This window comes from Oncorhynchus masou, chromosome 17 (assembly GCF_036934945.1).
Source record: "Oncorhynchus masou masou isolate Uvic2021 chromosome 17, UVic_Omas_1.1, whole genome shotgun sequence".
Lineage (NCBI taxonomy): Eukaryota > Metazoa > Chordata > Actinopteri > Salmoniformes > Salmonidae > Oncorhynchus > Oncorhynchus masou.
In genome coordinates, this window is record NC_088228.1 from 38,008,049 (window position 1) to 38,033,812 (window position 25,764).

The 25,764-nt window shown below is 45.4% G+C and overlaps 1 protein-coding gene across 1 annotated transcript; it reads right to left on the reverse strand.

Moving 5' to 3' along the window:
* Positions 1–90: 90 nt before the first annotated feature.
* mmp14b (matrix metallopeptidase 14b (membrane-inserted)) lies at positions 91–25,530 on the reverse strand. Its single transcript, XM_064993264.1, has 10 exons — positions 24,944–25,530; positions 10,003–10,151; positions 9,697–9,819; positions 8,556–8,863; positions 7,981–8,142; positions 7,641–7,807; positions 5,597–5,735; positions 4,892–5,042; positions 1,971–2,086; positions 91–1,776 (listed from the first exon to the last, which is right to left on the reverse strand). Exons 1-10 carry the CDS (start codon positions 25,040–25,042, stop codon positions 1,397–1,399), a joined length of 1,794 nt encoding a protein of 597 aa, XP_064849336.1. The 5' UTR covers positions 25,043–25,530; the 3' UTR covers positions 91–1,396.
* Positions 25,531–25,764: the final 234 nt, after the last annotated feature.

Here is a 25,764-nt window from a genome sequence, read left to right on the forward strand (position 1 = left end):
TGCCTCTGAGTGTGTGAGTGTGTGAGTGTGTGAGTGTGCGTGACTGACCACTTAGCTCTGAAAACCTAAAGAAATAACAGATCTCGCTCAAACTTTTCAAAACATTTTATTTGAAAAAAAAGTGTAAAAGTGAAAAAGACACAATCTTATTCAAATAGTTCCGATAGTTATCATTATTATCATAAAAATTAATATCATTATTATTGTTTTTGCTACTAGTAAACCCTCTCATCCCTGAAAAATAAAAAAAACAGCACCATGAATTGAGAACTGTAAACAAGTGCATTGACAAAAAGGAGTCATTTCCATATCTTCAATTTATTGCATTGAGACGGAAAAACAATCAAGTTTCAAAAATAATATCCCCATCCCATTCACTTTCCCCCAAAATGAATATAAAATTAAGGCCACTTTCAAAATGTAGTTCCCTGTCCAGCAGGACATTTAATGACAATGTACACAAACACATTCTATACATGGAGAACAACAATAACAATAGTAATAGACATAATAATAATGACAACATCCTTGATAATAATAATCATTAAAACACTGCATGACATAAAGGAATATTAATGACACAAACAAATTGCTCAGCTTTCAAATTAGTGTTATATATGCTTCAAAGGGACACTGTAGGTGTATAATTTGACATTTCTTCTGTTCAATACTGGCTCTCTGAAATATCGAGATATCAAATTCTGGTAAGGATGGACTGGGGGCACGCATTGACTGCAGCACTTTTTGTGTTTCATTGAGTGTTTAGTGAATAGACTTATCTGATATATACCCCCTCTCTTTAGACAGTTCATAGTTCATGTGATAGAACTGAGATATAGGAGACAACGCTTAATGGGTAAAAGGCTTAGACAGAATCTAGCGTCATGTACTATCATGGAGCAGAACATCCACATGGCATGAAATGATGCTGATTGCATTCTTTAACACGGTCGACACTAAAATGGGCAGTTGGAGGCACTGAACATAATTATGTTCAAAGCTGAAATTCGCAAGGACACAAACACTGACGACACCCACTAAAAAAAAAGGACATTTAAAAAGGCTAAACAAACAGCGAAGAGCTGGAGTCAACAACCACAGAGAGAACGAGAGAGAAAGGAGGGAAGAGAAGAGGGGACAGAAATGGCAGAAAAGAGTGGGAGTGGAAGAGAAAAAGGAATGTCCTCCATGTTTAAGTTGGTAGTGGTAGGAATATTTTAGCTATAGCTAACAAGTATATCTTGGCTCTGGCTAACCCTCATTCAAGGTCCACAGACTTCTCTTTTTATCTCCACTAGTATTACTCTCTATTTGCTCTCTTCTCTCCCCTACAGCCCCTCTCAACTCATCAACCTCCTCTCTCTCCTCCCGTTCTCTCCTCTCCCTCTCCTCCCCTCTACACCTTGTCCAGTAGGGAGCGTTGGCAGTACAGGAGACGGCGTGGGGTGCCATACCTGCGGAAGAACAGCAGTGCCCCCAGAGTGAGGATCACACACACCAACAGCATGAGGGGAACCACCACTGCCGCCGCACCCGCCCCTCCGCCAGATCCTCCTTCCTCCTCCACCTCGATGATGATTACTTCTGTCTCATCTCTATCCTCCTCTCTGTCTTCCCGGTCATGTCCTCCACCCCCCCTTCCTCCGTCGGTCTTGGGGTCCTCCTCTGGACAGCCCATCCAGTCTTTCAGAGCAGACTTGGGGAATCCAGGCTCAACACGAAGCTTCTGGTTGTTGAACTTCCAATACTTATTGGCTTTGTAGAAGTAGGTGTGTCCTGAGAGCCAAAAAGAGTGGGGAGATAAAGATGTAAAATAAGAAATACAAAGTTGGGATAACTTTATCCATTGAGAATACACACACACACAAAAAAAACACATTTGTTTTCTTTAGATTAGGACATAAAAAAAGACTCACACTGCACGCTTGCATGCACCTATGCACAGACACAAAAACACACGGGACCGTTACCTTGGTCTCTGCTCATGAAGCCAGCTTTAATATTGTCTGGGACGCCCTGCCACACATTTATTGGTTTGGGGTATTCAGGGTCCACAGAGCGTGAGTCCTCATTGTAACGATAGTACCTAACATGGGGAGAGACAGACATGTTTCAGTTTAACATGAGTGCATCTGCATATCTCCAAACCTCTGGTATGTGCTGACACACACCTACAGGTCTATTGTTCATCCAAAGATGTGGCTGCTCAGCTGGTGTGGTCTGAGTTATGAGATGTTAGCTTGGTGGGCCAGTGAAAGACAAAGCCTCCCAAAGACAGAATGATGTTCTAGTTCTTTTAGCTAAGCCTCTTAATTAACTGAGTTCAGCAGGATAACCAATGTGCAATGAATAGTATAATTATAGCATTTCTGTGTTTCTCATCTCTGGTTTTGACTTCTTTAACTCAAATGTCAGCGACCTCTTAAGAGCAAAAGTGTCAGTACTTATTTGGGGAATTAGCATCTTTTGGCCGAATAGCAATTCATGACAGAGAAATACAATGTCCCCTTTCAGTCAGTCAACTTCAGTACAACATACTATGGGGAGTCGCATGCTCAGACTTTGGTTGACGGATCCACAATCACACCCGACAATGAAATCCATGCCTCGCTGGAAGCCCCGCCTTGGTCAGGTGATAAGCGTGAGGCTCGGATTCATTCCCCCAATTATTTTCGCTCTTCCCCTCAGTGTGAACAGGAGCAATTCTCGCAACTTGAACAAACAATGGGAAAATGAGACTATCTGACGTTGCACCAACTAAACCGTCCCAGAGCGGTAGAGCGGGCTCACCCCGCGGACGTTGGATGGAGAAGTTCATACTGGTTCTCACAAGTTTCCTAATCAAAAACAAATAGTTCTTCTTCAATTTGCTATCGCAATGAGTGAGATGGAGAAGGATGCAACCGAGACGACGATGGCTAAGCCGGGTTCGGGGTTGAGATCATGCCCCCCCAGGCATACGGTTATAGTATTTCTCTAAAAGATACTAGGATTACCGATGGCGACTTTCCTTTCTCAAATGCTGGTACCTCGGCTGGGACCAAGGTGCAGGAAGCCGAGAGAGACTTGGGGCTGTGGTCAGAACAGGTGGAACTAGCGTCCAACAGGGAGATAGTGACATGGCTGCTTACATATGTGGGCCATGTTCAGATGACGACTTGGTGTCTCTGGACGGCTCCAGGGATTCCGCGGGTAACAAAGAGAACTTAGTTCTGGGACAGCCAACTCCTCACGCTACGGGAGTAGCGGTGGAAAACGTGGTATCCAGTGCATCGTTCATAGAACTGTTCCGCAGGGCGCCTATACGTTTGGAGTTGAAGTGGGCGTGTTCACCCCCGCAGCAGAAGTCATGAAGGTTCGGTGGGAAGCACCACCTACCCCTTTTTCTGGATTTCATCGAAGAATTGACAACAACCTAGTCCAACCCGCATTCAGCTAAGCTGATGCTGCATGGGTGTGCCCCCTTCATGGATCGGGAAGGGCTGGAGGGGACAGGGCTGGTGCACACGCCTCAGGTGGATGGCAAGCTAGCTGGCTAACCTATCCCCATTGACTAACTAGGGCGTGGCTAATGAAAATCCTACGCTCCCTAACAAGCACTGTAGCTTTTCGGCTGCTCAGCTGGAGAAGGTGTATAGGACTGAGGGGATGGCTGCCCGTTCACTGTTGTCTATTACTATGCTGCAGGTCTACCAGGCCGAGATGCTGGAGGAGGCGGGGCATGGCTTTGGCCCCAGGTGAGCCCCACGCAGAGCTCCTGGATGATATCCTTGTTATGGTCTACTTCATTCTGCATGTGTCCCGGAGCACCGTTCTAGCGCCCGTGAAGAGAATGGGAGCTACTGTGGAGGCACAGTGTCATCTTTGGCTGACGTTCTCGCAGGTGCCGGAGAGGGACAGACAGATGTACCTCAATGAGCTGATTTCTCCTACAGGGTTGTTCGGTTCGGACCTAGAGGATATGCAGGCCTGGTTCGAGGCCAAAAAGAAGCAGGAAGAGGCGTTGCACGTTTTTCTCCCTTGGAGGTTCATTCGGGATGCCGGAGGGGGAACCTTCCGGAAGGCTGGCAGGCGGAGCTCCTTCAGCTAAGCAGGCTGTGCCGGGGACCGAGCCCAGCACCAGGTCAGTCTGTTCTGGTTCCCAGGCACAATGCCAGTCTGCCTGACACAAGCGTCACCCCACTTCCAGAGGCGAGGTAAGAGATGGTCCTGCTGGAAGGTGACAGCCCCCATGCACCTAGCTTGGGGATGGCACGAGATCGTCCTCACTTGCCAGCCTCCCCAAAACCCTGTGGTCACAACAGTACCACTAAGTGGCACTGCCAATTTGGGTACGTCATGAATGGACGAAGCCTCGAACCCAGAGTGGACCGTGCTTCAGGCAAATGTTTGCACCGAAACACATTTTTTCAACCATTGTTTTTAGGTTTCAAGGGTGTTGTGTATTCCACATGTGAGTTCAATAAAACAGGTCCCTCCACATTCAGACACAAGGTTGTCAAGAGTGGTGGAGATAAAAAAAAATGTATATTTCTCCAAGTCCATGAGGCCTCAGATGAGGATTTATGGGAGACTCGCTGCCTCCTCTGACTAATGGCGCTCATGCGCAGTGTCGCCCTGGGTAATGCGAACAATGATGTCGGGGTACAGGCTATAACTCATTGAATGCCCCCCCCCCCCACATGACTGTAGATTCTTCAACCAAATTTGCAAGAGTGAGACTACCCATAGTATGTTATATCTCGTTTCCCTCCTTCAGGGAACAATAGTTAATGTCATAATGTTACGTTTTCAACATTCTTTGGTTTAGTGTTTTTACATTTCCACTCCACTCAGTCATGTCATGTTGATGTATTCCAACACAGAGACATTCAGATGTAAAGAGACTTACTTATTTCCTCTGAAGAAGTATGTCTTGCCGGTGGGGGTGTAGAAGAGGGCGGCATCTATTTTGTCTTTGGGTAGACCACTGCCCATCTCCTTTAGAGACTTGGGATAACCATCCTCCAGAATAGATTCCTTGAAAACCCAGTGCCTGTCTCCTACACAGAGAGAGATAGAATCTGAATGAGTGGTTTTCCTCAGTACGAATTACAATGTCTTCTATATGTCTATATATCTTCTTCATGGATACTCTTACTGACAGATGTGGCTGCTTCACGTGATGTATTGTTGTCTCTACCTTCTTGCCTTTGTGCTGTTGTCTGTGCCCAAAAATGTTTGTAACACGCTTTGTTCTTCTACCATGCTGTGCTGCTGCCATGTTGTGTTGCTACCGTGCTCTTGTCATGTAGTGTTGCTATCATGCTGTGTTGTCATGTGTCGCTGCCATGGTATTTTGATGCCTTGGGTATCTCTTTATGTAGTGTTGTGATGATGTGGGTTTTGATCATGATGTGGGTTTTGTCCTATATATAGATGTTTTAAATCCCAGCCCCTGTCCCCGCAGGAGGCCTTTTGCCTTTTGGTAGGCTGTCATTGTAAATAAGAATTTGTTCTTAACTGACTTGCCTAGTTAAATAAATGTTAAAATAAAGGTCTATAGAATAGTATTATGCAGGGGTGGTAATAGAGTAAAGAGTAAGGACATATTTACCCTTGAAAAATACAAAGTTCCCATCATCCCTTTCATAAGCAGCATTGATGTTTGATGGCAGGCCCCTCCAGAAATGGCCTATTGGCATTGGGTATCCGTCCAGAACTGCGTTGTTACGGACTCTCCAGAACCACTTATCCTAGAGGAGAGAGAGACATGGATAATACCTGTACAAACTAAATATATATATATATATATATATACAGTACCAGTCAAAAGTTTGGAAAGGGTTTTTCTTTATTTGTACTATTTTCTACATTTTAGAATAATAGTGAGACATCAAAACTATGAAATAACACATATGAATCATGTAGTAACCAAAAAAAGTGTTAAACAAATCTAAATATATTTTATATTCTTCAAAGATGCCACCATTTGCCTTGATGACAGCTTTGCACACTCTTGGCATTCTCTCAACTAGCTTCACCTGGAATGCTTTTCCAACAGTCTTGAAGGAGTTCCCACATATGCTGAGCACTTGTTGACTGCTTTTCTTTCACTCTGGGTTCCCCACGCACCCCAAACCATCTCAATTGGGTTGAGGTCGGGTGATTGTGGAGGCCAGGTCATCTGATGCAGCACTCCATCTCTCTCCTTCTTGGTCAAATAGCCCTTACACAGCCTGGATGTGTGTTGGGTCATTGACCTGTCGAAAAACAAATGATAGTCCCACTAAACGCGAACTAGATGGGATGGCGTGTCGCTGCAGAATTCTGTGGTAGCCATGCTGGTTAAGTGTGTCTTGAATTCCAAAAATCACAGACAGAGTCACCAGCAAAGTACCATCACACCTCCTCCTCCATGTTTAATGGTGGGAACCACACATGCAGAGATCATCCGTTCACCTACTCTGCATCTCACAAAGATACAGTGGTTGGAACCAAAAATCTCAAATTTGAACTCTTCAGACCAAAGGACAGATTTCCACTGGTCTAATGTCCATTGCTCGTGTTTCTTGGCCCAAGCAAGTCTCGTCTTCTTATTGGTGTCCTTTAGTAGTGGTTTCTTTGCAGCAAATCGACCTTGAAGGCCTGATTCATGCAGTCCCCTCTGAACAGTTGATGTTGAGATGTGTCTATTACTTGAACTCTGTGAAGCATTTATTTGGGCTACAATTTCTGAGGCTGGTAACTCTAATGAACTTATCCCCTGCGGCAGAGGTTAACTCTGGGTCTTCATTTCTTGTGGCAGTTCTCATAAGAGCCAGTTTCATCACAGCGCTTGATGGTTTTTGCGACTGCACTTGAAGAAACTGAAAGTTCTTGAAATGTTCTGCATTGACTGACCTTCATGTCTTAAAGTAATGATGGACTGTCGTTTCTCTTTGCTTATTTGAGCTGTTCTTGTCATAATATGGACTTGGTCTTTTAACAAATTGGACTATCTTCTGTATACCACGCCTACCTTGTCACAACACAACTGATTGGGTCAAACGCATTCAGAAGGAAATGAATTCCACAAATTCAATTTTAACGAGTCACATCAGTTAATTGAAATGCATTCCAGGTGACTACCTCATGACACTGGTTGAGAGAATGTCAAGAGTGTGCAAAGCTGCCAAGGCAAAGGGTGGCTATTTGAAGAATCTCAAATATAAAATATTTGTTAAACACTTTTTTGGTTACTACATGATGTTATTTCATGGTTTTGATGTCTTCACTATTATTATACAATGTATGAAATATAAAAAATGGAATGAGTAGGTGTGTCCAAACCTTTGACTGGTACTGTATATTTAGGCAATAAGGCCAGAGGGGGTGTGGTATATGAACAATATACCACAGCTAAGGGTTGCCTGGACACAGCCCTTAGCCATGGTATATATCCCATGTACCATAAACCTCCAAGGTGCCTTATTGTAATTATAAACTGCTTACCAACGTAATTAGAACAGTAAAAATAAATCTTTTGTCATACCCATGGTATACAGTCTGATATACCCCGGCTGTCAGCCAATCATCATACAGGGCTCGAACCACCCAGTTTATAAATATACATACAACGACAAAGCTCATTTCAGCTATACATATCTGCAATGAAGTACCTTGAAGACAAATATTTCTCCTCGGAGGATGGCGATGGTGTCAAAGTGTCCCTCACAGATGTCAGGGCCAAAGCGAGGGTTGTATGGGGTGTGAGTGGGTTTGGGTGGGTGGTGAGGGGAGCGTGGGCTAGGTGGGGGAGGGCGGGGGCCACCACCTGATCTACCCCCTGCACGGTAGAGGGAGAGAGTAATACATGTAATCCTCTAATACTATCAATACCTAGGCCCTTCATTTTTTTTCGTGATCTGACTCAAATGAACTTTGCACCCTAGTTATAGCCTAGATACAGTATAACAACCAACAGTAATTATAATGAATTTTCTCAAAGCCTGTGCTTACCATAGATTTGCTGGATTCCCCTGAGGTCATCTTCAGGCAGCTGGAAGTTCTCTGTCTCCATCCACTGGTAGAATGGAGCCATGATGGCAGAGGGGTCGTTGGAGTGCTCCAGACCCAGGGCATGACCCAACTCATGTACCGACACCAGGAACACGTCATTACCTAAGACCAACAGAACTATGTCATCACCATCACATTAAATTGTCCCATTAAATTCAAGCTTGTTATAACAATGGTATGTGTGCATGTATAGCAAAAGCACTATTCAAATTGAACTGGCTGGGAACTTCTAAAGCATTGACAAGATATCCCTGTGGTAAATAGCAGGCCTCTATCTCACCATCAAAACGAAAAGTAAAAAAACTGTATATTATGCATTTTCCCCACACAAACACGCCCTGGGGATAAGTTCAAAACACACACGTCGGGGCCTGCTGATGATGTGTTTTTGTGGCCTGCCGCTCACAACCGCCCGGGGAGCATGGCAACTCCCAACAGATTGAATCTGACATCCCGCCAGTGAATTTCCCATCACAACATTCCTCTCCCTCTTCCAAACACTCGAGGTCACTCACCTGACAGATCACTGTTGCCGACCGTCCAAGGCTCTGCAGAGTCAAAGTGTGTGTCTCCCCCTATGCCGTTACCGGGGAAGTAGGCATGTGCCAAGAAACCCCCCTCGCCGTCAAAGGGACTGGAGTCGCCATGGAAACCCTCACCGAAGAAGAGCATGATGTCGGCAAAGTCCTCCACCTTGTCCCGTATGTGACTGTAGGGGATCTCCCGGAAGCGTAGAGGGGTCACACTCTCCCACACCTTGAAGGCTTTCCTGATAGCGTCATGGGTCTCATACTCCCCCACCTTAGGGGTGTAGTTCTGTATACTAAGAGGGAGAGGGGGAGCCCCGTTAGAGAGAGAAGAGCACAGTTTGTGACAGAAAAATATAGAAATGAAGTGAGTAAAGAGAAGAGACGGGGAAAACAGTGATTCATTTTACCACGTAATAAATCACTGGGAAATTTCAGAAAATCTGGTTAAGATTAGTATGACTTTACATGACTTCACCATATGCATTGTGGCTGTTCTTTTCATTGTTACCCTACAGTTGGATGGATAACTGACCAGAAGGTGAGATCAGTTGGAGGGATAACTTACCAGAAGGTGAGATCAGTTGGAGGGATAACTTACCAGAAGGTGAGATCAGTTGGAGGGATAACTTACCAGAAGGTGAGATCAGTTGGACGGATAACTGACCAGAAGATGAGATCAGTTGGACGGATAACTGACCAGAAGATGAGATCAGTTGGACAGATAACTGACCAGAAGGTGAGATCAGTTGGAGGGATAACTTACCAGAAGGTGAGATCAGTTGGATGGATAACTGACCAGAAGGTGAGATCAGTTGGAGGGATAACTTACCAGAAGGTGAGATCAGTTGGAGGGATAACTTACCAGAAGGTGAGATCAGTTGGAGGGATAACTTACCAGAAGATGAGATCAGTTGGAGGGATAACTTACCAGAAGATGAGACCAGTTGGAGGGATAACTTACCAGAAGATGAGATCAGTTGGAGGGATAACTTACCAGAAGATGAGATCAGTTGGAGGGATAACTGACCAGAAGATGAGATCAGTTGGACGGATAACTGACCAGAAGGTGAGATCAGTTGGAGGGATAACTTACCAGAAGGTGAGATCAGTTGAAGGGATAACTTACCAGAAGGTGAGATCAGTCTTATCCCATTTCAGGCCCTGGATAGCGTAGCGCTTCTTTCTCAGGTTACTCTTCAGCTCAGTCCCGAACTTGTCTGGAACTCCACAGCGTGGCCGCTTCATTGCCCTGGCAAACACAAGTCAGGGACTAGTCACACAAACCGGCATTTGTTTACAATAACTATGAATCAGTGATTTCACACAAGTAAGGCGATTTGTTTTTAACGGCCAAGTTATAAGCTCCTGGTCCTACAAACAGGGTAGTATGGTCCTGAACTTGCAACAGTTGTTTAGCGTGAGAGGCACTCACTCTACAGTTTTGGGGTCAATGGAGCCAGTGATGGTCAGGCCGTAGAACCTCTGCATGGCTGCAATGGCCGTGGTGATGGAGTGAGGGGAACGGGCAGCGTGTGTCCGCAGGTCACCTGGGGGCAGGTAGCCATACTGCTGCAGCCACACCTAAAACATGGAACAGGAAGAGGCTGTAATGTTAAAATGTCCTGAATGGTTGAAGAATGAATACACCACAGATAAGTCAGAAATACTATATCCAGGCCTCCCGGGTGGCGCAATGGTTAAGGGCACTGTACTGCAGCGCCAGCTGTGCCACCAGAGACTCTGGGTTTGCGCCCAGGCTCTGCCGTAACCGGCCGCGACCGGGAGGTCCGTGGGGCGACGCACAATTGGCACCCCCACAGCATGATGCTGCCACCCCCATGCTTCACGGTTGGGATGGTGTTCTTCGGCTTGTCAGCTTCCCCTTTTTTCCTCCAAACATAAAGATTGTCATTATGGCCAAACGGTTCTAATTTTGTTTCATCAGACCAGAGGACATTTCTCCAAAAAGTACAATCTTTGTCCACATGTGCAGTTGCAAACCATAGCCTGGCTTTTTTCTGGCGGTTTTGGAGCAGTGGCTTCTTCCTTGCTGAGCGGCCTTTCAGGTTATGCCGATATAGGACTCGTTTTACTGTGGATATAGATACTTTTGAACCTGTTTCCTCCAGCATCTTCACAAGGTCTTTTGCTGTTGTTCTGGGATTGATTTGCACTTCTCGCACCAAAGTACGTTCATCTCTAGGAGACAGAACACGTCTCCTTCCTCAGCAATATGATGGCTGCGTTCTCACATGGTGTTTATTCTTGCATACTATTGTTTGTACAGATGAACGTGGTACCTTCAGGCATTTGGAAATTGCTCCCAAGGTTGAATCAGACTTGTGGAGGTCTACCATTTTTGTTCTGAGTACTTGGCTGATTTCCTTTGATTTTCCCATAATGTCAAGCAAAGAGGCACTGAGTTTGAAGTTAGGCCTTGAAATACATCCACAGGTACACCTCCAATAGACTCCAATGATGTCAGTCCTTGACAATCTTTTTGGCCTTCCTGTGACATCGGGTGGTGTAGGTGTCCTGGAGGGCAGGTAGTTTGCCCCCGGTGATGCGTTGTGCAGACCTCATTACCCTCTGGAGAGCCTTACGGTTGTGGGCAGATCAAGCTGTGATACAGCTCGACAGGATGCTCACGATTGTGCATCTGTAAAAGTTTCTGAGTGTTTTTGGTGACAAGCCAAATTTCTTCAGCCTCCTGAAGTTGAAGTGCTGCTGCACCTTCTTCACCACGCTGTCTGTGTGGGTGGACCATTTCAGTTTGTCCGTGATGTGTACGCCGAAGAACTTAAAACTTTTCACCTTCTCCACTACTGTCCCGTCAATGTGAATAGGGAGGTGCTCCCTCTGCTGTTTACCGAAGTCCACGATCATCTCCTTTGTTTTGTTGTGTCATGCACAAAGTAGATGTCCTAACCGACTTGCCAAAACTTCAGTTTGTTAACAAGAAATTTGTGGAATGGTTGTTAAACGAGTTTTAATGACTCAAACCTAAGTGTATGTAAACTTCCGACTTCAACTGAATCTTCCAATTTATGTTTTCATATGTTTTGGCTTGCGTGAGAAGCACAAGGTCCACAGACAGGCAATGGCCATTCCAATGAGTAACTATAAAAGTATTCAAACATAAACAGTACTCTTCAGTGGCTGTGTCCAGATGGATGAAACCAAGGCCAATTTGACTGAAGCTGACACACTGAAACCAAACCAGGACAAAATGGCACCATACAAAGACAGCTCAGATTTCACTCAAGCCCTTGTAGGGAAAAGCCCAAATCTTGGTAGAAAAAAACTTAACAGTGAAACTAAAAACATTCTGTAGGTAAAATTTGAACCTACATCACTATAGATCTAGACTGGCCTCGGGGTCGGATGATTACAGTATATATTTGACCTTGCATTTCCCTGGAAGCTCATCAAACTCTGGTGCCTCCCTATCTTTATCTGTGGCAGATCCAGTGGCTGGGTTCCAAACCTCTCTCATACATTTTCAGCTCTGCCCTTTCACCCCCCCCCCAAAAAAAAAAAACAGGAGTTGTGGCTAATGCGAAGTAGGTAAACCCGAGACCCACCTATCTGATATTCTCTACTGAACACACCCTGACTTGAACCTTGTCAATAAGCTAGGAATAAGTGAGCACACACCCAGGAAGTGTTTTTCACAACTTTAAAATATGGATTGTTTGGCTGCATGTTTGACCTGAAACTATTCAGCTCTTTTGTTGCCTTAACAGTGTCAGTGTATTGTGAAACAGCACAGTCAGTCAGTCAGTCATTTTACTGAGAACTTCTCTGTGATCCCATACAAACCAAAGTCAAAACCCCTCCCCCCATTCCCGTCTCTCTGTCGTCTTCTCTCCACACTCCTCCTCCCACTCTTTTATCTTACGGAAAACCCAGAGGCCTGAGGGTAAATAATTGTGAACAACCACACCCAGTGCACAGTCAGTACATCGTTAGTGTACAGTTACTGCCTGGTAGGTTATTGTACATGTTCCAGGAACACAATGAATATATGAACAAAAAACAACACTTTTAATTAACTAGTAATTATGTCATTTCAGAATTTTCTTTGTATCAAAATGTACTCCAGTTATATGTCAGCAGTTTCATTATACTGTGTGTGTGTGGGTGGGGGAAACTCACTGTATTACAGTATAGTAAATCTGTATGAAGGAGTGAGGGGGAGAGAGGTCGATGAGCATCATGAAAGAGAGGGGGGTGGCAAAGTGTGTAATTAATGGGTTATGATGGTTTAAATATAATGGAGGTGGGAGGACATGTCTGGAGGAAGAGTTTGTTTCAGGACAAGTTTCAATTCTATGCATGGTATAAGACCACAGCAGCTCTTTCTCAAGCCACTATACCTTTTGTTCGTCTTTCATCTGGGTCTTCCATAGTGTATGTCGTTAGGCTGCATTTAAAATGGATGTACGTGCAAAAGAGCCATTCAGTAACACTGAACACTTCTTTCAACCATAAGCCTAGTGAGTCCCAGTCCTCCCATATATGGTCCCATTGGTGGGTCCATAAAAAAAAACAACGTCTTTCAAGTGTTTTTCACTACTTCTGACTGTAGCAGTTTTGATCACCGAAGCCTAAAGAGTGGGCAGTTATAGTGGTCCATTTCTTTACTTTAGTTGAGTGAGTCAGACCTAGTATGTAGTCTGTTACACAAACAAAGTAGCAAACTAATAGGCCTACACATTTTAGAGGTAAGGATGTTCCCTGGCCTTAAAAAATGAGAGTTCGAAGGATGTGCGTGCGTGCGCGTGCACTCGCGCCCCTGCATAGAAATAGAGAAAGATGACTGAATTACATTTCAAAGGAGAAGAAAAAACTAAGTCAGTTGCTCCGTTTGCTCTGTGCCAATGGGAAAAAAAACTAAGTCAGTTGCTCCGTTTGCTCTTTGCCAATGGGGAGAAAAACTCTGGTCGACAGTGAAGGCGCTTTACAGGGAATATGTGTCAGTGCTCCAGATCACTGATCAACTTGTGCCCCAACACACTAACGTAACAGCTGATCATGAGAAAGAAGGCTCATAGCTCATAGCTAAATACACAATATACTGGCACAATGATCTGGCCCGTACAAGACACTTGGTTTAGGAGCGACTGAACACACTATTACAAATCAGAACACACACACACACACACACACACACACACACACACACACACACACACACACACACACACACACACACACACACACACACACACACACACACACACACACACACACACACACACACACACACACACACACACACACACACACACACACACACACATCATCAGAGTCATTAATCATAAATGTGTGTGTCTGGGTGGTGTTGCAACATTATGTGGATGTTATTGATAAGCCTCCATGACCTCTGACTATTCTCTACCTATTCTCTACTTTCGTGGGTGATTGTTCCTGTCTCTGTGTAGTTTCACCAGATAGGCTGTAATTAGGTTTCACGTACCGTTTTGTTGTTTTGTATTTTGTATCAGTTATTTCATGTACCACAATTCATTAATTAAAAACATGAGTAACCACCACGCTGCATTTCGGTCCGACTTTCTTGCGACAAACGAAGAACGCCGTTACAGAATCACCCACCAGACACGGACCGAGCGGCGTGGTAACAGGCAGCGACAGCAGGAGCAGCGAAGGGAGGACGTTATGGACAGCAGAAGTATGGAGTATACGACGTGGGAGGAAATAGACAGGTGGGCGGTCGACCCAGAGAGAGTGCCGGAGCCCGCCTGGGATTCGCTGGAGCAGTGCGAAGAGGGCTATAGGAGAATGGAGTTGGAGAGGCAATCACGACGACGCAGAGGGAAGCCCTGGAATCAGCCCCAAAAATTTATTGGGGGGTGGCTTACAGGGAGTATGGCTACGCCAGGTAGGAGACCTGCGCAAACTCCCTGTGCTTACCAGGGGGCTAGAGAGACCGGGCAGGCACCGTGTTATGCAGTGGTGCACACGGTGTCCCCAGTGCGGGTGCATAGCCCGGTGCGGTATATTTCAGCTCCGCGTATCGGCCGGGCTAGATTGAGCGTCGAGCCAAATGCCATGAAGCCGGCTCTACGCATCTGGTCCCCAGTGCGTCTCCTTGGGCCGGCTTACATGGCACCAGCCTTGCGCTCGGTGTCTCCGGTTCGCCTACATAGCCCAGTGCGGGCTATTCCACCTCGCCGCACTGGCAGGGCGACCAAGAGTATTCAACCGGGTAAGGTTGGACAGGCTCGGTGCTCAAGAGCTCCAGTGCGCCTGCAAGGTCCGGTCTATCCAGTACCACCTCCACACCCCAGCCCTCCGGTAGCAGCTCCCCGCACCAGGCTTCCTGTGCGTGTCCTCGGCCCAATACCACCAGTGCCAGCACCACGCATCAGGCCTACAGTGCGCCTCGCCTCTCCTGCGCTGTCGGAGCCTTTCTCCTCTCCTGCGCTGTCGGAGTCTCCCGCCTGTTCAGCACTTCTAGAGCCTTCCTCCTCTACAGCGCTGCCGGAGCCTCCTGCCTGTTCAGAGCAGCCTGAGCTGCCAGTCTGCATGGAGCAGCCAGAGCTGCACGTCTGCATGGAGCAGCCAGAGCTGCCAGTCTGCATGGAGCAGCTAGAGCTGTCAGTCTGCATGGAGCAGCTAGAGCTGCCAGTCTGCATGGAGCAGCTAGAGCTGCCAGTCTGCATGGAGCTGCCAGTCTGCAAGGAGCTGCCAGTCTGCAAGGAGCTGCCAGTCGGCAAGGAGCTGCCAAAGCTGTTAGTCTGCATGGAACAGTCTGAGCTGTCAGTCTGCAAGAAGCCGCCAGAGCTGTCAATCTGCATGGAGCAGCCAGAGCCGCCAGTCAGCATGGAGCAGCCAGAGCAGTCAGTCAGCATGAAGCAGCCAGAGCCGTCAGTCTGCCAGGATCCGCCAGTCAGCCAGACTCTTCCAGATCTGCCAGTCAGCCAGACTCTTCCAGATCTGCCAGTCAGCCAGACTCTTCCAGATCTGCCAGTCAGCCAGACTCCTCCAGATCTGCCAGTCAGCCAGACTCTTCCAGATCTGCCAGTCAGCCAGACTCTTCCAGATCTGCCAGTCAGCCAGACTCTTCCAGATCTGCCAGTCAACCAGACTCTTCCAGATCTGCCAGTCAGCCAGACTCTTCCAGATCTGCCAGTCAGCCAGACTTCCAGATCTGCCAGTCAGCCAGACGCTTCCAGATCTGCCAGTCAGCCAGACTCTTCCAGATCTGTCACTCAACCAGACTCTTCCAGATCTGCCAGTCAGCCAGACGCTTCCAGATCTGCCAGTCAGCCAGACTCTTCCAGATATGCCAGTCAGCCAGACTCTTCCAGATCTGCCAGTCAACCAGACTCTTCCAGATCTGCCAGTCAGCCAGACTCTTCCAGATCTGCCAGTCAACCAGACTCTTCCAGATCTGTCAGTCAACCAGACTCTTCCAGATCTGCCAGTCAACCAGACTCTTCCAGATCTGCCAGTCAGCCAGACTCTTCCAGATCTGCCAGTCAGCCAGACTCTTCCAGATCTGCCAGTCAGCCAGACTCTTCCAGATCTGCCAGTCAACCAGACTCTTCCAGATCTGCCAGTCAACCAGACTCTTCCAGATCTGCCAGTCAACCAGACTCTTCCAGATCTGCTAGTCAACCAGACTCTTCCAGATCTGCTAGTCAACCAGACTCTTCCAGATCCACCAGTCAGCCAGGATCTGCCAGAACTGCCAGCCAGCCAGGATCTGCCGGATTCAACTGCCTGGCTGGGCTTCCTCTCAGTGCTGGGCTGCGCCTCAGTCCCGAGCTGCCCCTCAGTCCTGAGCTTCCCCTCAGTCCCGAGCTGCCCCTCAGTCACGAGCTACTCCTCAGTTCAGTGGGGTTCTGGGTGAGGACTATTAGGCCATGGTCGGCGGCGAGGGTGGATTATCCCAGAACGTGAAGGGGAGGAACTATGACATTTATGGAGTGGGGTCCACGTCCCGAGCCGGAACCGCCACCATGGACAGACGCCCACCCGGACCCTCCCTATGGTTTTGAGGTGCGTCCGGGAGTCCACACCTTAGGGGGGGGGGGTTCTGTCACGCCTTGGTCTTAGTATTTTGTGTTTTAGATATTAGTTGGTCAGGCCAGGGTGTGACATGGGTTTATGTTATTGTGTTGTCGTATTGGGTTTTTTGTAGGCATTGGGATTGTGGTTGATTAGGGGTGTGTTTAGTTTAGGTTTGGCTGCCTGAGGCGGTTCTCAATCAGAGTCAGGTGATTCTTGTTGTCTCTAATGGGGAACCGTATAGCCTGGGTTTCACTGTGTATTTCGTGGGTGATTGTTCCTGTCTCTGTGTAGTTTCACCAGATAGTCTGTAATTAGGTTTCACGTTCCGTTTTGTTGTTTTGTATTTTGCATCAGTTATTTCATGTACCGCGATTCATTCATTAAAAACATGAGTAACCACCACGCTGCATTTCGGTCCGACTTTCTTGCGACAAACGAAGAACGCCGTTACAGATGGTCAAAGTTTAATCTCCTTCATTATCGTATCATTACCAACAATTGGGTCCAGAGGTTTTTTTTATGAATAGATGACTTGACCTATCATAAGGTTATAACTAAGATCCTGAGTATTTCCTGTTCAGGTCATATGGTCAGGAAACTTTCCTGGTCCCTGGGATGTAGGCAGGTGGCCATGTTTGTACCCAGCAGTCCTGCTTGCAGAAGTGTACTATGCATTTGTGACCAATGACTAAACATCCTGTCCCACTGGGTATAGCCTAATTGCACCATTCATAAACCTAAACTGTTTTGTTCCCAAATTGCATTATCACAATTACTTATGTTCTCTTCCTTCTTGTGGGTATGACCTCCTTACCTCTAATTCTCTCTCTCCTTCCTGTTGCTTTCCGTCATTTCCCACTTATTCACATTTCCATCAGACTGGTTCCCTCTTTGTACTGGCTGACCCTCCGCCTTCCTCCACCTTCCTGTGTCATTCGCTTTGTGTATTGTCAGGCTGCAGGCATATTGCCACAGTGAGACCAATACAAGGTGTTGTCAAGCAAAGAAGAAATCCTCTGCCCACTTTCTCGCTCTCCATGAGGCCACAATATATGACACACCTACCTTCCATGCTCTGTCTGGCACTATGGTCTTGAAAAAGCTAATTGGCTATTACACAGACCTGCAGATCTTGATTTACTGTTATTTTAGGGTATTATCTCTCTCTCAATACTAGTGAGCGTACTGGTGCAAAGATTATGGCCAAACGTCACTCAAATTACCAGTAGTATTATATTTGGTTTGTTGGTGAGTTACCCCAAATGTAGAACAGAAACAGTGAAAAGCTATCAATTGGAACTGTGCTGTTAGACTATAGCATTCCAAAAGTCTGATGGCACTGGCGCCCAAATAACATACGGCCCATATCTGTGGACATCTTAGGTCATACCGGTAGACTGTATACCAGACTAGCTCAATTGCCGATTTTTCAGCCTCTGTGTATCACAGAAACACTTTAAATGAATAACACACACGTGTTTACAATAAAGTCGCTATGGGTGAAATTTATTAAAAAATATCTGTCCAAACATACAAAAACGTCTATTTTGAAACATACATTTTGACTATAAATGTGTGGCCAGCTCTAGGATGAGTCTTGGTGGTTCCAAACTTCTTACATTTAAGAATGATGGAGGCCACTGTGTTCTTGGGGACCTTCAATGCTGCAGAAATGTTTTGGTACCCGTCATCACATCTGTGCCTCGACACAATCCGGTCTCGGAGCTCTATGGACAATTCCTTCGACCTCATGGCTTGGTTTTGGCTCTGACATGCACTGTCAACTGTGGGACCTTATAGACAGGTGTGTGCCTTTCCAAATCATGTCCAATCATTTGAATTTACCACAGGTGGACTCCAATCAAGTTGTAGAAACATAGACCAATATTCCTCCTCCACCAAACTTTACAGTTGGCACTATGCATTCGGGCAGGTAGTGTTTTCCGGGCATCCACCAAACCCATATTCATCCGTTGTACTGCCAGATGGTGAAGTGTGATTCATCACTCCTGAGAACCCGTTTCCACTGCTCCAGAGTCAAATGGCGGTGAGCTTTACACCACTCCAGCTGACGCTTGGCATTGTGCATGGTGATTTCATGAAGCTCCCGACGAACAGTTCTTGTGCTGACATTGATTCCAGAAGCAGTTTGGAACTTGGTATTGAATGTTGCAACCAAGGACAGACGATTTTTACACGCCACGCGCTTCAGCACTCGGCAGTTCCGTTCTGTGAGCTTGTGTGGCCTACCACTTTGCGGCTGAGACGTTGTTGCTTCTAGACTTTTCCACTTCACATTAAGAGCACTTGCAGTTGACCGGGGCAGCTCTAGCAGGCCAGAAATTTTAAGAACTGACTTGTTGGAAAGGTGGCATCCTATGGCGGTGCCACATTGAAAGTCACTGAGCTCTTCAGTAAGGCCATTCAGTTTTGTGACAAAGTAGGCGTGGTATACAGATGATAGCACTATTTAGTAAAAGACCAAGTCCATATTATGGCAAGAACAACTCAAATAAGCAAAGAGAAACGACAGTCCATCATTACTTTAAGACATGAAGGTCAGTCAATGCAGAACATTTCAAGAACTTTCAAAGTATCTTCAAGTGCAGTCGCAAAAACCATCAAGTGCTGTGATGAAACTGGCTCTTATGAGGACCGCCAAAGGAAAGGAAGACCCAAAGTTACCTCTGCTGCAGAGGAGAAGTTCATTAGTTACCAGCCTCAGAAATTGCAGCCCAAATAAATGCTTCACAGAGTTCAAGTAACAGACACATCTCAACATGAATTGTTCAGAGGAGACTGTGTGAATCAGGCCTTCATGGTCGAATTGCTGCAAAGAAACCACTACTAAAGTATACCAATAAGAAGAAGAGACTTGCTTGGGCCAAGAAATATGAGACATGGACATTACACCAGTGGAAATCTGTTCTTTGGTCTGAAGAGTCCAAATTTGAGATTTTTGGTTCCAACCGCCGTGTCTTTGTGAGACGCAGAGTAGGTGAACAGATGATCTCTGCATGTGTGGTTCCCACCATGAAGCATGGAGGAGGTGTGATAGTGTGGGGGTGCTTTGCTGGCGACACTGTCTGTGATTTATTTAGAATTCAAGGCACACTTAACCAGCATGGCTGCCACAGCATTCTGCAGCGACACGCCATCCCATCTGGTATGTGCTTAGTGGGACTATCATTTGTTTTTCAACGGGACAATGACCCACATCACACCGCCAGGCTTTGTAAGGGCTATTTGACCAAGAAGGAGAGTGATGCATCAGATGACATGGCATCCACAATCACCCGATCTCAAACCAATTAAGATGGTTTGGGATGAGTTGGACCGCAGAGTGAAGGAAAATCAGCCAACATGTGCTCAGCATATGTGGGAACTCCTTCAAGACTGTTGGAAAAGCATTCATCATGAAGCTTGTTGAGAGAATGCCAAGAGTGTGCAAAGCTGTCATCAAGGCAAATGGTGGCCACTTTGAAGAGTCTAAAATTACTACTACATGATTCCATGTGTTATTTCATAGTTTTGATGTCTTCGCTATTATTCTACAATGTAGAAAACAGTAAAAATTATGAAAAATCCTTGAATGAGTAGGTGTGTCCAAACTTTTGACTGGTACTGTATAGTGTATATTCTTATTTTGCGGAATGTAAACCATTTGACTGTTACAAAAATAAGTGTTAATGGACGACAGACTGTCTCTTTGCAATCATTAACAATTTGGCACTTTAAAGCTTTGCACTTTTAAGGTTAACAGTAGGGCCTATTGCTTTATATCAGGTAAGAGCATCACAATGCATAGTTTCAGAGGATATTGCCCCTCTAACTATTAAAAAATGGATTGCTGTGTTCAAATGAGCAGCAGGTAGCTTATTGATTAGAGCGTTGTGCTAGTAATCTGAAAGGTTGCAAGTTCAATTCCGGGAGGTGAAAAATATGTCGATGTGCCCTTGAGCAAGGCACATAACCCCAATCGCTCCAGGGTAGCCGTTAACTCTGGTGAGTCCGGCAATAAGTCAATAATCCCTGTTATTTCTCTTCGAGTGACCCCCCAAGAGTTGTGTGCGGTGCCTTGCACGCTCACGTCCCATGCCAGCATGAGCAACAGCAGTTGGGCATTCCCTCTATCCGGAGTGCCATTCCTCGACCATGACACCCGTGAAGTAAAGAAAGGCCCGGGTAGTAAAGGCCCGGTTTAAAAATATATATAATTGTTTAAAGAGCCATTTTCATTGATGAAAGCTGCGCATTCTTTACTTGCTTCTCAAGTAAAAAACGGATTTATCTGTCTAAATGGCAAACTCGTTGACTGACATGATTGTTACGTGGAGTGGAACAGGGAAACCCAAAAGCAGACTCAGACAAGAAGACAGGAATGAAGTAACGTTAAAGTTATTTATTGAAACACAGGGGGAAGATGGAGTGCAGGCCAGGGGAAGCTCGGGCGGGTTGCAGGAAACCAGGTACGGAGGCTGAGGCTGGAGTGAGAGTGGTTGGGACAGGGTAAGCAGGTCCGGAATGGAATCCAAGGGAGCAGTAGAGTGGGGGAGTCAAGAGCGGAGTAGCAGGATGAGGAGACGTGGGACTGGAGACAGGGACCAGAGTCAGAGCGGGCAAAACTGTAGCGGAGAGGAAAACCGTGTCAGGCAAGGAAAACAGGATCTAAATAGTAACAAATGGCTAGAAACGTAGACTGACTGAGCAGAGATTACGATCTTGCAGTGTGGAAGTGGCAGGACTGAGTATTTGTAGAGGTCTTAATTATGGAACAGGTTGCAGCTGGTGGGGATGTGCTTATACTCCAGCACACCTGTCTCCACCCACACAATCACACACACAGAGAGAGATAGGGAGAGTGGGAGAGCACTGGGGGAGTTGTGGCGGGTCAAGTAGACACAGGATGAGCAGTAGAGGGTGTGGCAGGAGCAGATGTAACAATTATCAGCACTTCAGTTCCCTCTGAGAGACCTAACAGCCTACATTCTGCTAAATTGACAGTCTAATCTAGGTCAGGGAGGGGCAACTTTGATGGAGGTGGGGGCCACAAAAAATCTGAACTCATGAGGGTCCGCAGTGACTTACGAGTCTGCATACCCACATCCATACCCCCACACGCAGTCTGAGTCGGCCCTAGCCTTTTTTGGGGCCCTAAGCAAAATTTAGTTCTGGTTCAGGTATGTTAATCCCCGTTTCTTTCCTTTTGCATCCGTTTAAGAAACGTTTTTCAACAGAATCGGCGCAATGAATACACCCCTGTTCACATACAGTTCACTTTCATAGCAGCCACATTCAAACAGCTTGTTGCATGTGTAATTCCTTCTAGCATATATCTACGCGCTCTCCTCCTCTCACTTTTCCCCTTTGCTTGTGGACTTCATTGTACAACACATCAGCTGTCTGTGACAACTCAAAAAAGCCAAGCCAAACCTTCATATATAATGAGCACTAAGCGCTACACACACAGCCTACATTGTTGTCATGTCGTAGTCAACAAAGTTACTAGAACTAACGTGTTAGTAAACCCACTACAATCATGCAGTATAGTATAGTCAGCAACAAGCAGTTCAGCAGTTACACCGGTGGGCCCCGGTGGCAGTACATTTATAAAACCAAAAGCTTACCTTGCCTTGGAAGAGTTCCAGTGTTGAATAGCCATAGTCAGCTAGCTAACATAGCATCCGTCTCTATTTGAGCCAGGTGTTTGAGTAGGCGAAACTAGCTAGCTTCATTCGATGCTAGCTAAGTAACTGACAGTGAGAAAAATATACACTACGAAATATAGATAGCTCTCTTTCTCTCTCCTGCTTCTCCAGAAATTTTGGAATAAATTAATTTATTCAGAAATGTTCAACTATTGTCTTTCTCTCTCTTTGAGTCAGCTACTCTCCACATTTTATTCACTTCAGTGCGAGCTAGCTGTAGCTTATGCTTTCAGTACTAGATTCATTCTCTGACCCTTTGATTTGGTGGACAACATGTCAGTTCATGCTGCAAAATCTCTGATAGGTTGGAGGACATCCTCCGGACGTTGTCATAATTACTGTGTAAGTCTATGGAAGGGGGTGAGAACCATGAGCCTCCTAGGCTTTGTATTGAAGACAACGTACCCAGAGGAGCACAGAAGCTAACTGTCTTCCGACTACACCATGGTGCTACCCTACAGAGTGCTGCTGAGGCTACAAGACCTTCATTGCAAAACAATGTTTTATAATCAATTATTTGGTGACGTGAATATATATTTAGTATAGTTTTATTTAAAAGCACTGGCCGCTAGACTAATTTACCATTCTGAAACATTTCAGCTGACATGGGCTAATTGAGTGACTGTCATTGACTGATATAACAAGAGAAAAACAGCTGATGCACAATCACATTTCAAATTTGCACCTTTTTTATTCTACTATTCCCGACTGAGTTTCAGTTTTTTTTATTTGGAAAAAGTCTGTTTCCCATCCCTGGTGTAGATAAATTATTCTTTCCATTTGCACAGCTGGAAATGCAATTCAGGCCCCTTACAGTATGCTCAGATTACAGTTCAGGCGCCAGCAGTCAGATTAAAAACATCAAAAGGACATTTGACATCTACAGTGATGTTGTCAGAGCTTCATGTGACATGATTTAGCTGACTGTTTTCATAAATGATAGATGTCTGTCAGTAGGAGTATGGGGTGCGTTGGGGTTTAACATGATGGTGAATTCCTGTAGTTGAAACAAAGAAACTTCATATCTCTCTGGCTAGGGATACTGACCGCTGGTGAGCCCTCCTCCACTGCTGACCATCATCAGACTATCATCTCTTCAGACACAGCCCTTCTCTCTGTAAAACTCCCTTCCCCCAGTTCAACCCTAACTCAGGACAGATGTCAACAATTATATTTCCGCATGTCTTTGAAGTTGGGTCCTACCCACAACTCTAAATCCCCTATCCTTTCAGGAAGTGCCTCTGTACCTGACCACAATACAGAGACCATGGTATTTCTCCCCATGTGCCTTCTTCTCTTTTTCTTTTATTTTGCCTCCTCAGCATTTCTAAATGTTGTCATGTGAGCCATCCTCATTGTGGTCTGCGTCCTTTAGCTGAGGTCAGATCCATCCCCCCAGTTCTACTGACAGTCTGACATCCCAGACCTGGGAAATTATTTCCTTGCTTTTTGGGGTACAACTTTTTAACCCTAAAAGCGCCAACAAGGGTACATTTCTGAACCCATGAGGTCAGAAATGTAACAAATTCAAAAACTCGTTACCAACCAAACACCCCAATTTACCATGATTTCTGTGTTAATATGGAGGAATTCAAAATGATCTATTGTGTATACTAGTGGTGTGTGGCTAAGCTGGCTAAGCTGAACATGTGAACTCAATTGAAAAACGTGTTAAAAGCACCAGATTTGGCACAAAGGTCGATGTATGTACCCCGAAAAGATATAGGCATGGAGCCAGCCCAGATTTGGCCCCTGGGGAACATGGCAGCCACTATATATCAAAAATAACTCTTAAATGTAAATACATATTTAGCTTCCAGTTAATGTCTCTATATCAAGTGGAGAGTCTGATGTTTCAGATGCAGTTGGAACTGAGTTGATAGACTATACCGTTCCAAAAGTTTGATGGCATATCGCATATCGCTCATATAGGTTTGACATCTTAGGTCATACCATTAGGCTATAAAAGTGAAAAAAAAAAAAACATATTTAAAAAATATCAGATTAGCTCAATTCCAATTTCTCAGCTCTGGGTATGACGGAAGCACAACACTTTAAATGAATAATACACAAATGTTTATACAAATTGCCTATGGGTGAAATTGATCAAAATATCTGTTCAAAACGTCTATTTTGAATCATCAATTTGGACTATAAATGTGTAAACAGTTTAAAATATATGCTTATTTTGCGGAATTTAAACCATTTACTTAATCAAATGAAAAGTCTTACTGCTTGACAGACCGTGTCTCTCTCTGCAATCATTACCAATTTGTCTCTTTTAATTTAATAATAAGTTATTTGCGTTTTTGAGGTTAACAGTAGGGCCCATTGCTATATATCAGGTTAAAACATCAATCACAATGCATATATATATATATATATATTTTTACATAGTTATTGCCAAGTGGTTAGCCTAGCGTTGTGCCAGTAATCTGAAATGCTACGGGTTCGATTCCGGGAGCCGACACGGTGTAAAATATGTCGCTGTGCCCCTGAGCAAGGCACATAACCCCCATCGCTCCAGGGTAGCCGTTAACTCTGAGGAATCTGGCAACAAACGATCAATCCCTGTTATTTACTTTCGAGTGACCTCCCAAGAGCAGGCTATGACTCACTCACCTCTGGTTTTTGATACTGTGGCGCCGCTCCTTGCACGCTCAGGTCCAAAGCCAACACGAGCAACAGCAATTGGGCATATGCCTCTACACGGAGTGCCATTCCTCGACCACGACACCGGCAAAAACGACCAAATAGGCTCTGTTTTCCCTGTATCACTTTTCCTTGATTCTTGAAGAAGCTACACCGGTTGGAAGAACGCTTCCAAATTCAAAATTATGGATCAAAAATATAATTGTTTAAACAGCAATTTGCGTTGGATGAAAGCCGGACATTCTTTACTTGTTCTAAAATCAAAACCAGATGTATTTGTAAACATAAACTGAGGAGTAACTTGATTAAAGAGCTGCGAGAGGTTGCATCAATAATTTGGCAACGTTTTAACAGCTCACATTCCACAATAATTATAAACGACAACCTTGTTTCTCTTTGTCGCCGTCTCAGCGTTTTAGGCCTATATATTTATTTGCAGCTTCCCCTAAATGTTTCTTGTGTCGGGATGGTCGGGATGTTTTGATTCTTCTTTCTTCACCCCCTCTCTCTCTGCCACACAGCAACTGCTAGTTTGACAGTCCCGCGAGGCCTTTGCTAGAAAATAGTAAAACCTCCCCCTTCAACATTGGCCCTTCCCTTCTGCTTTTGCATGAAGGGGTATGGTCAACGTTTTAGCTCATGACCTTGGCAGAGATGTATGGCTGTCTTCTGCTAGGGAAAATGGTGCTCAGTCAGCCTCTGTAAGCCTACCTCTGAGTAATTACATGATAAAGGAGTTATTACGAGTTAATAAGCATATCACCAACACTGTCTACAGTCACACATCAGGT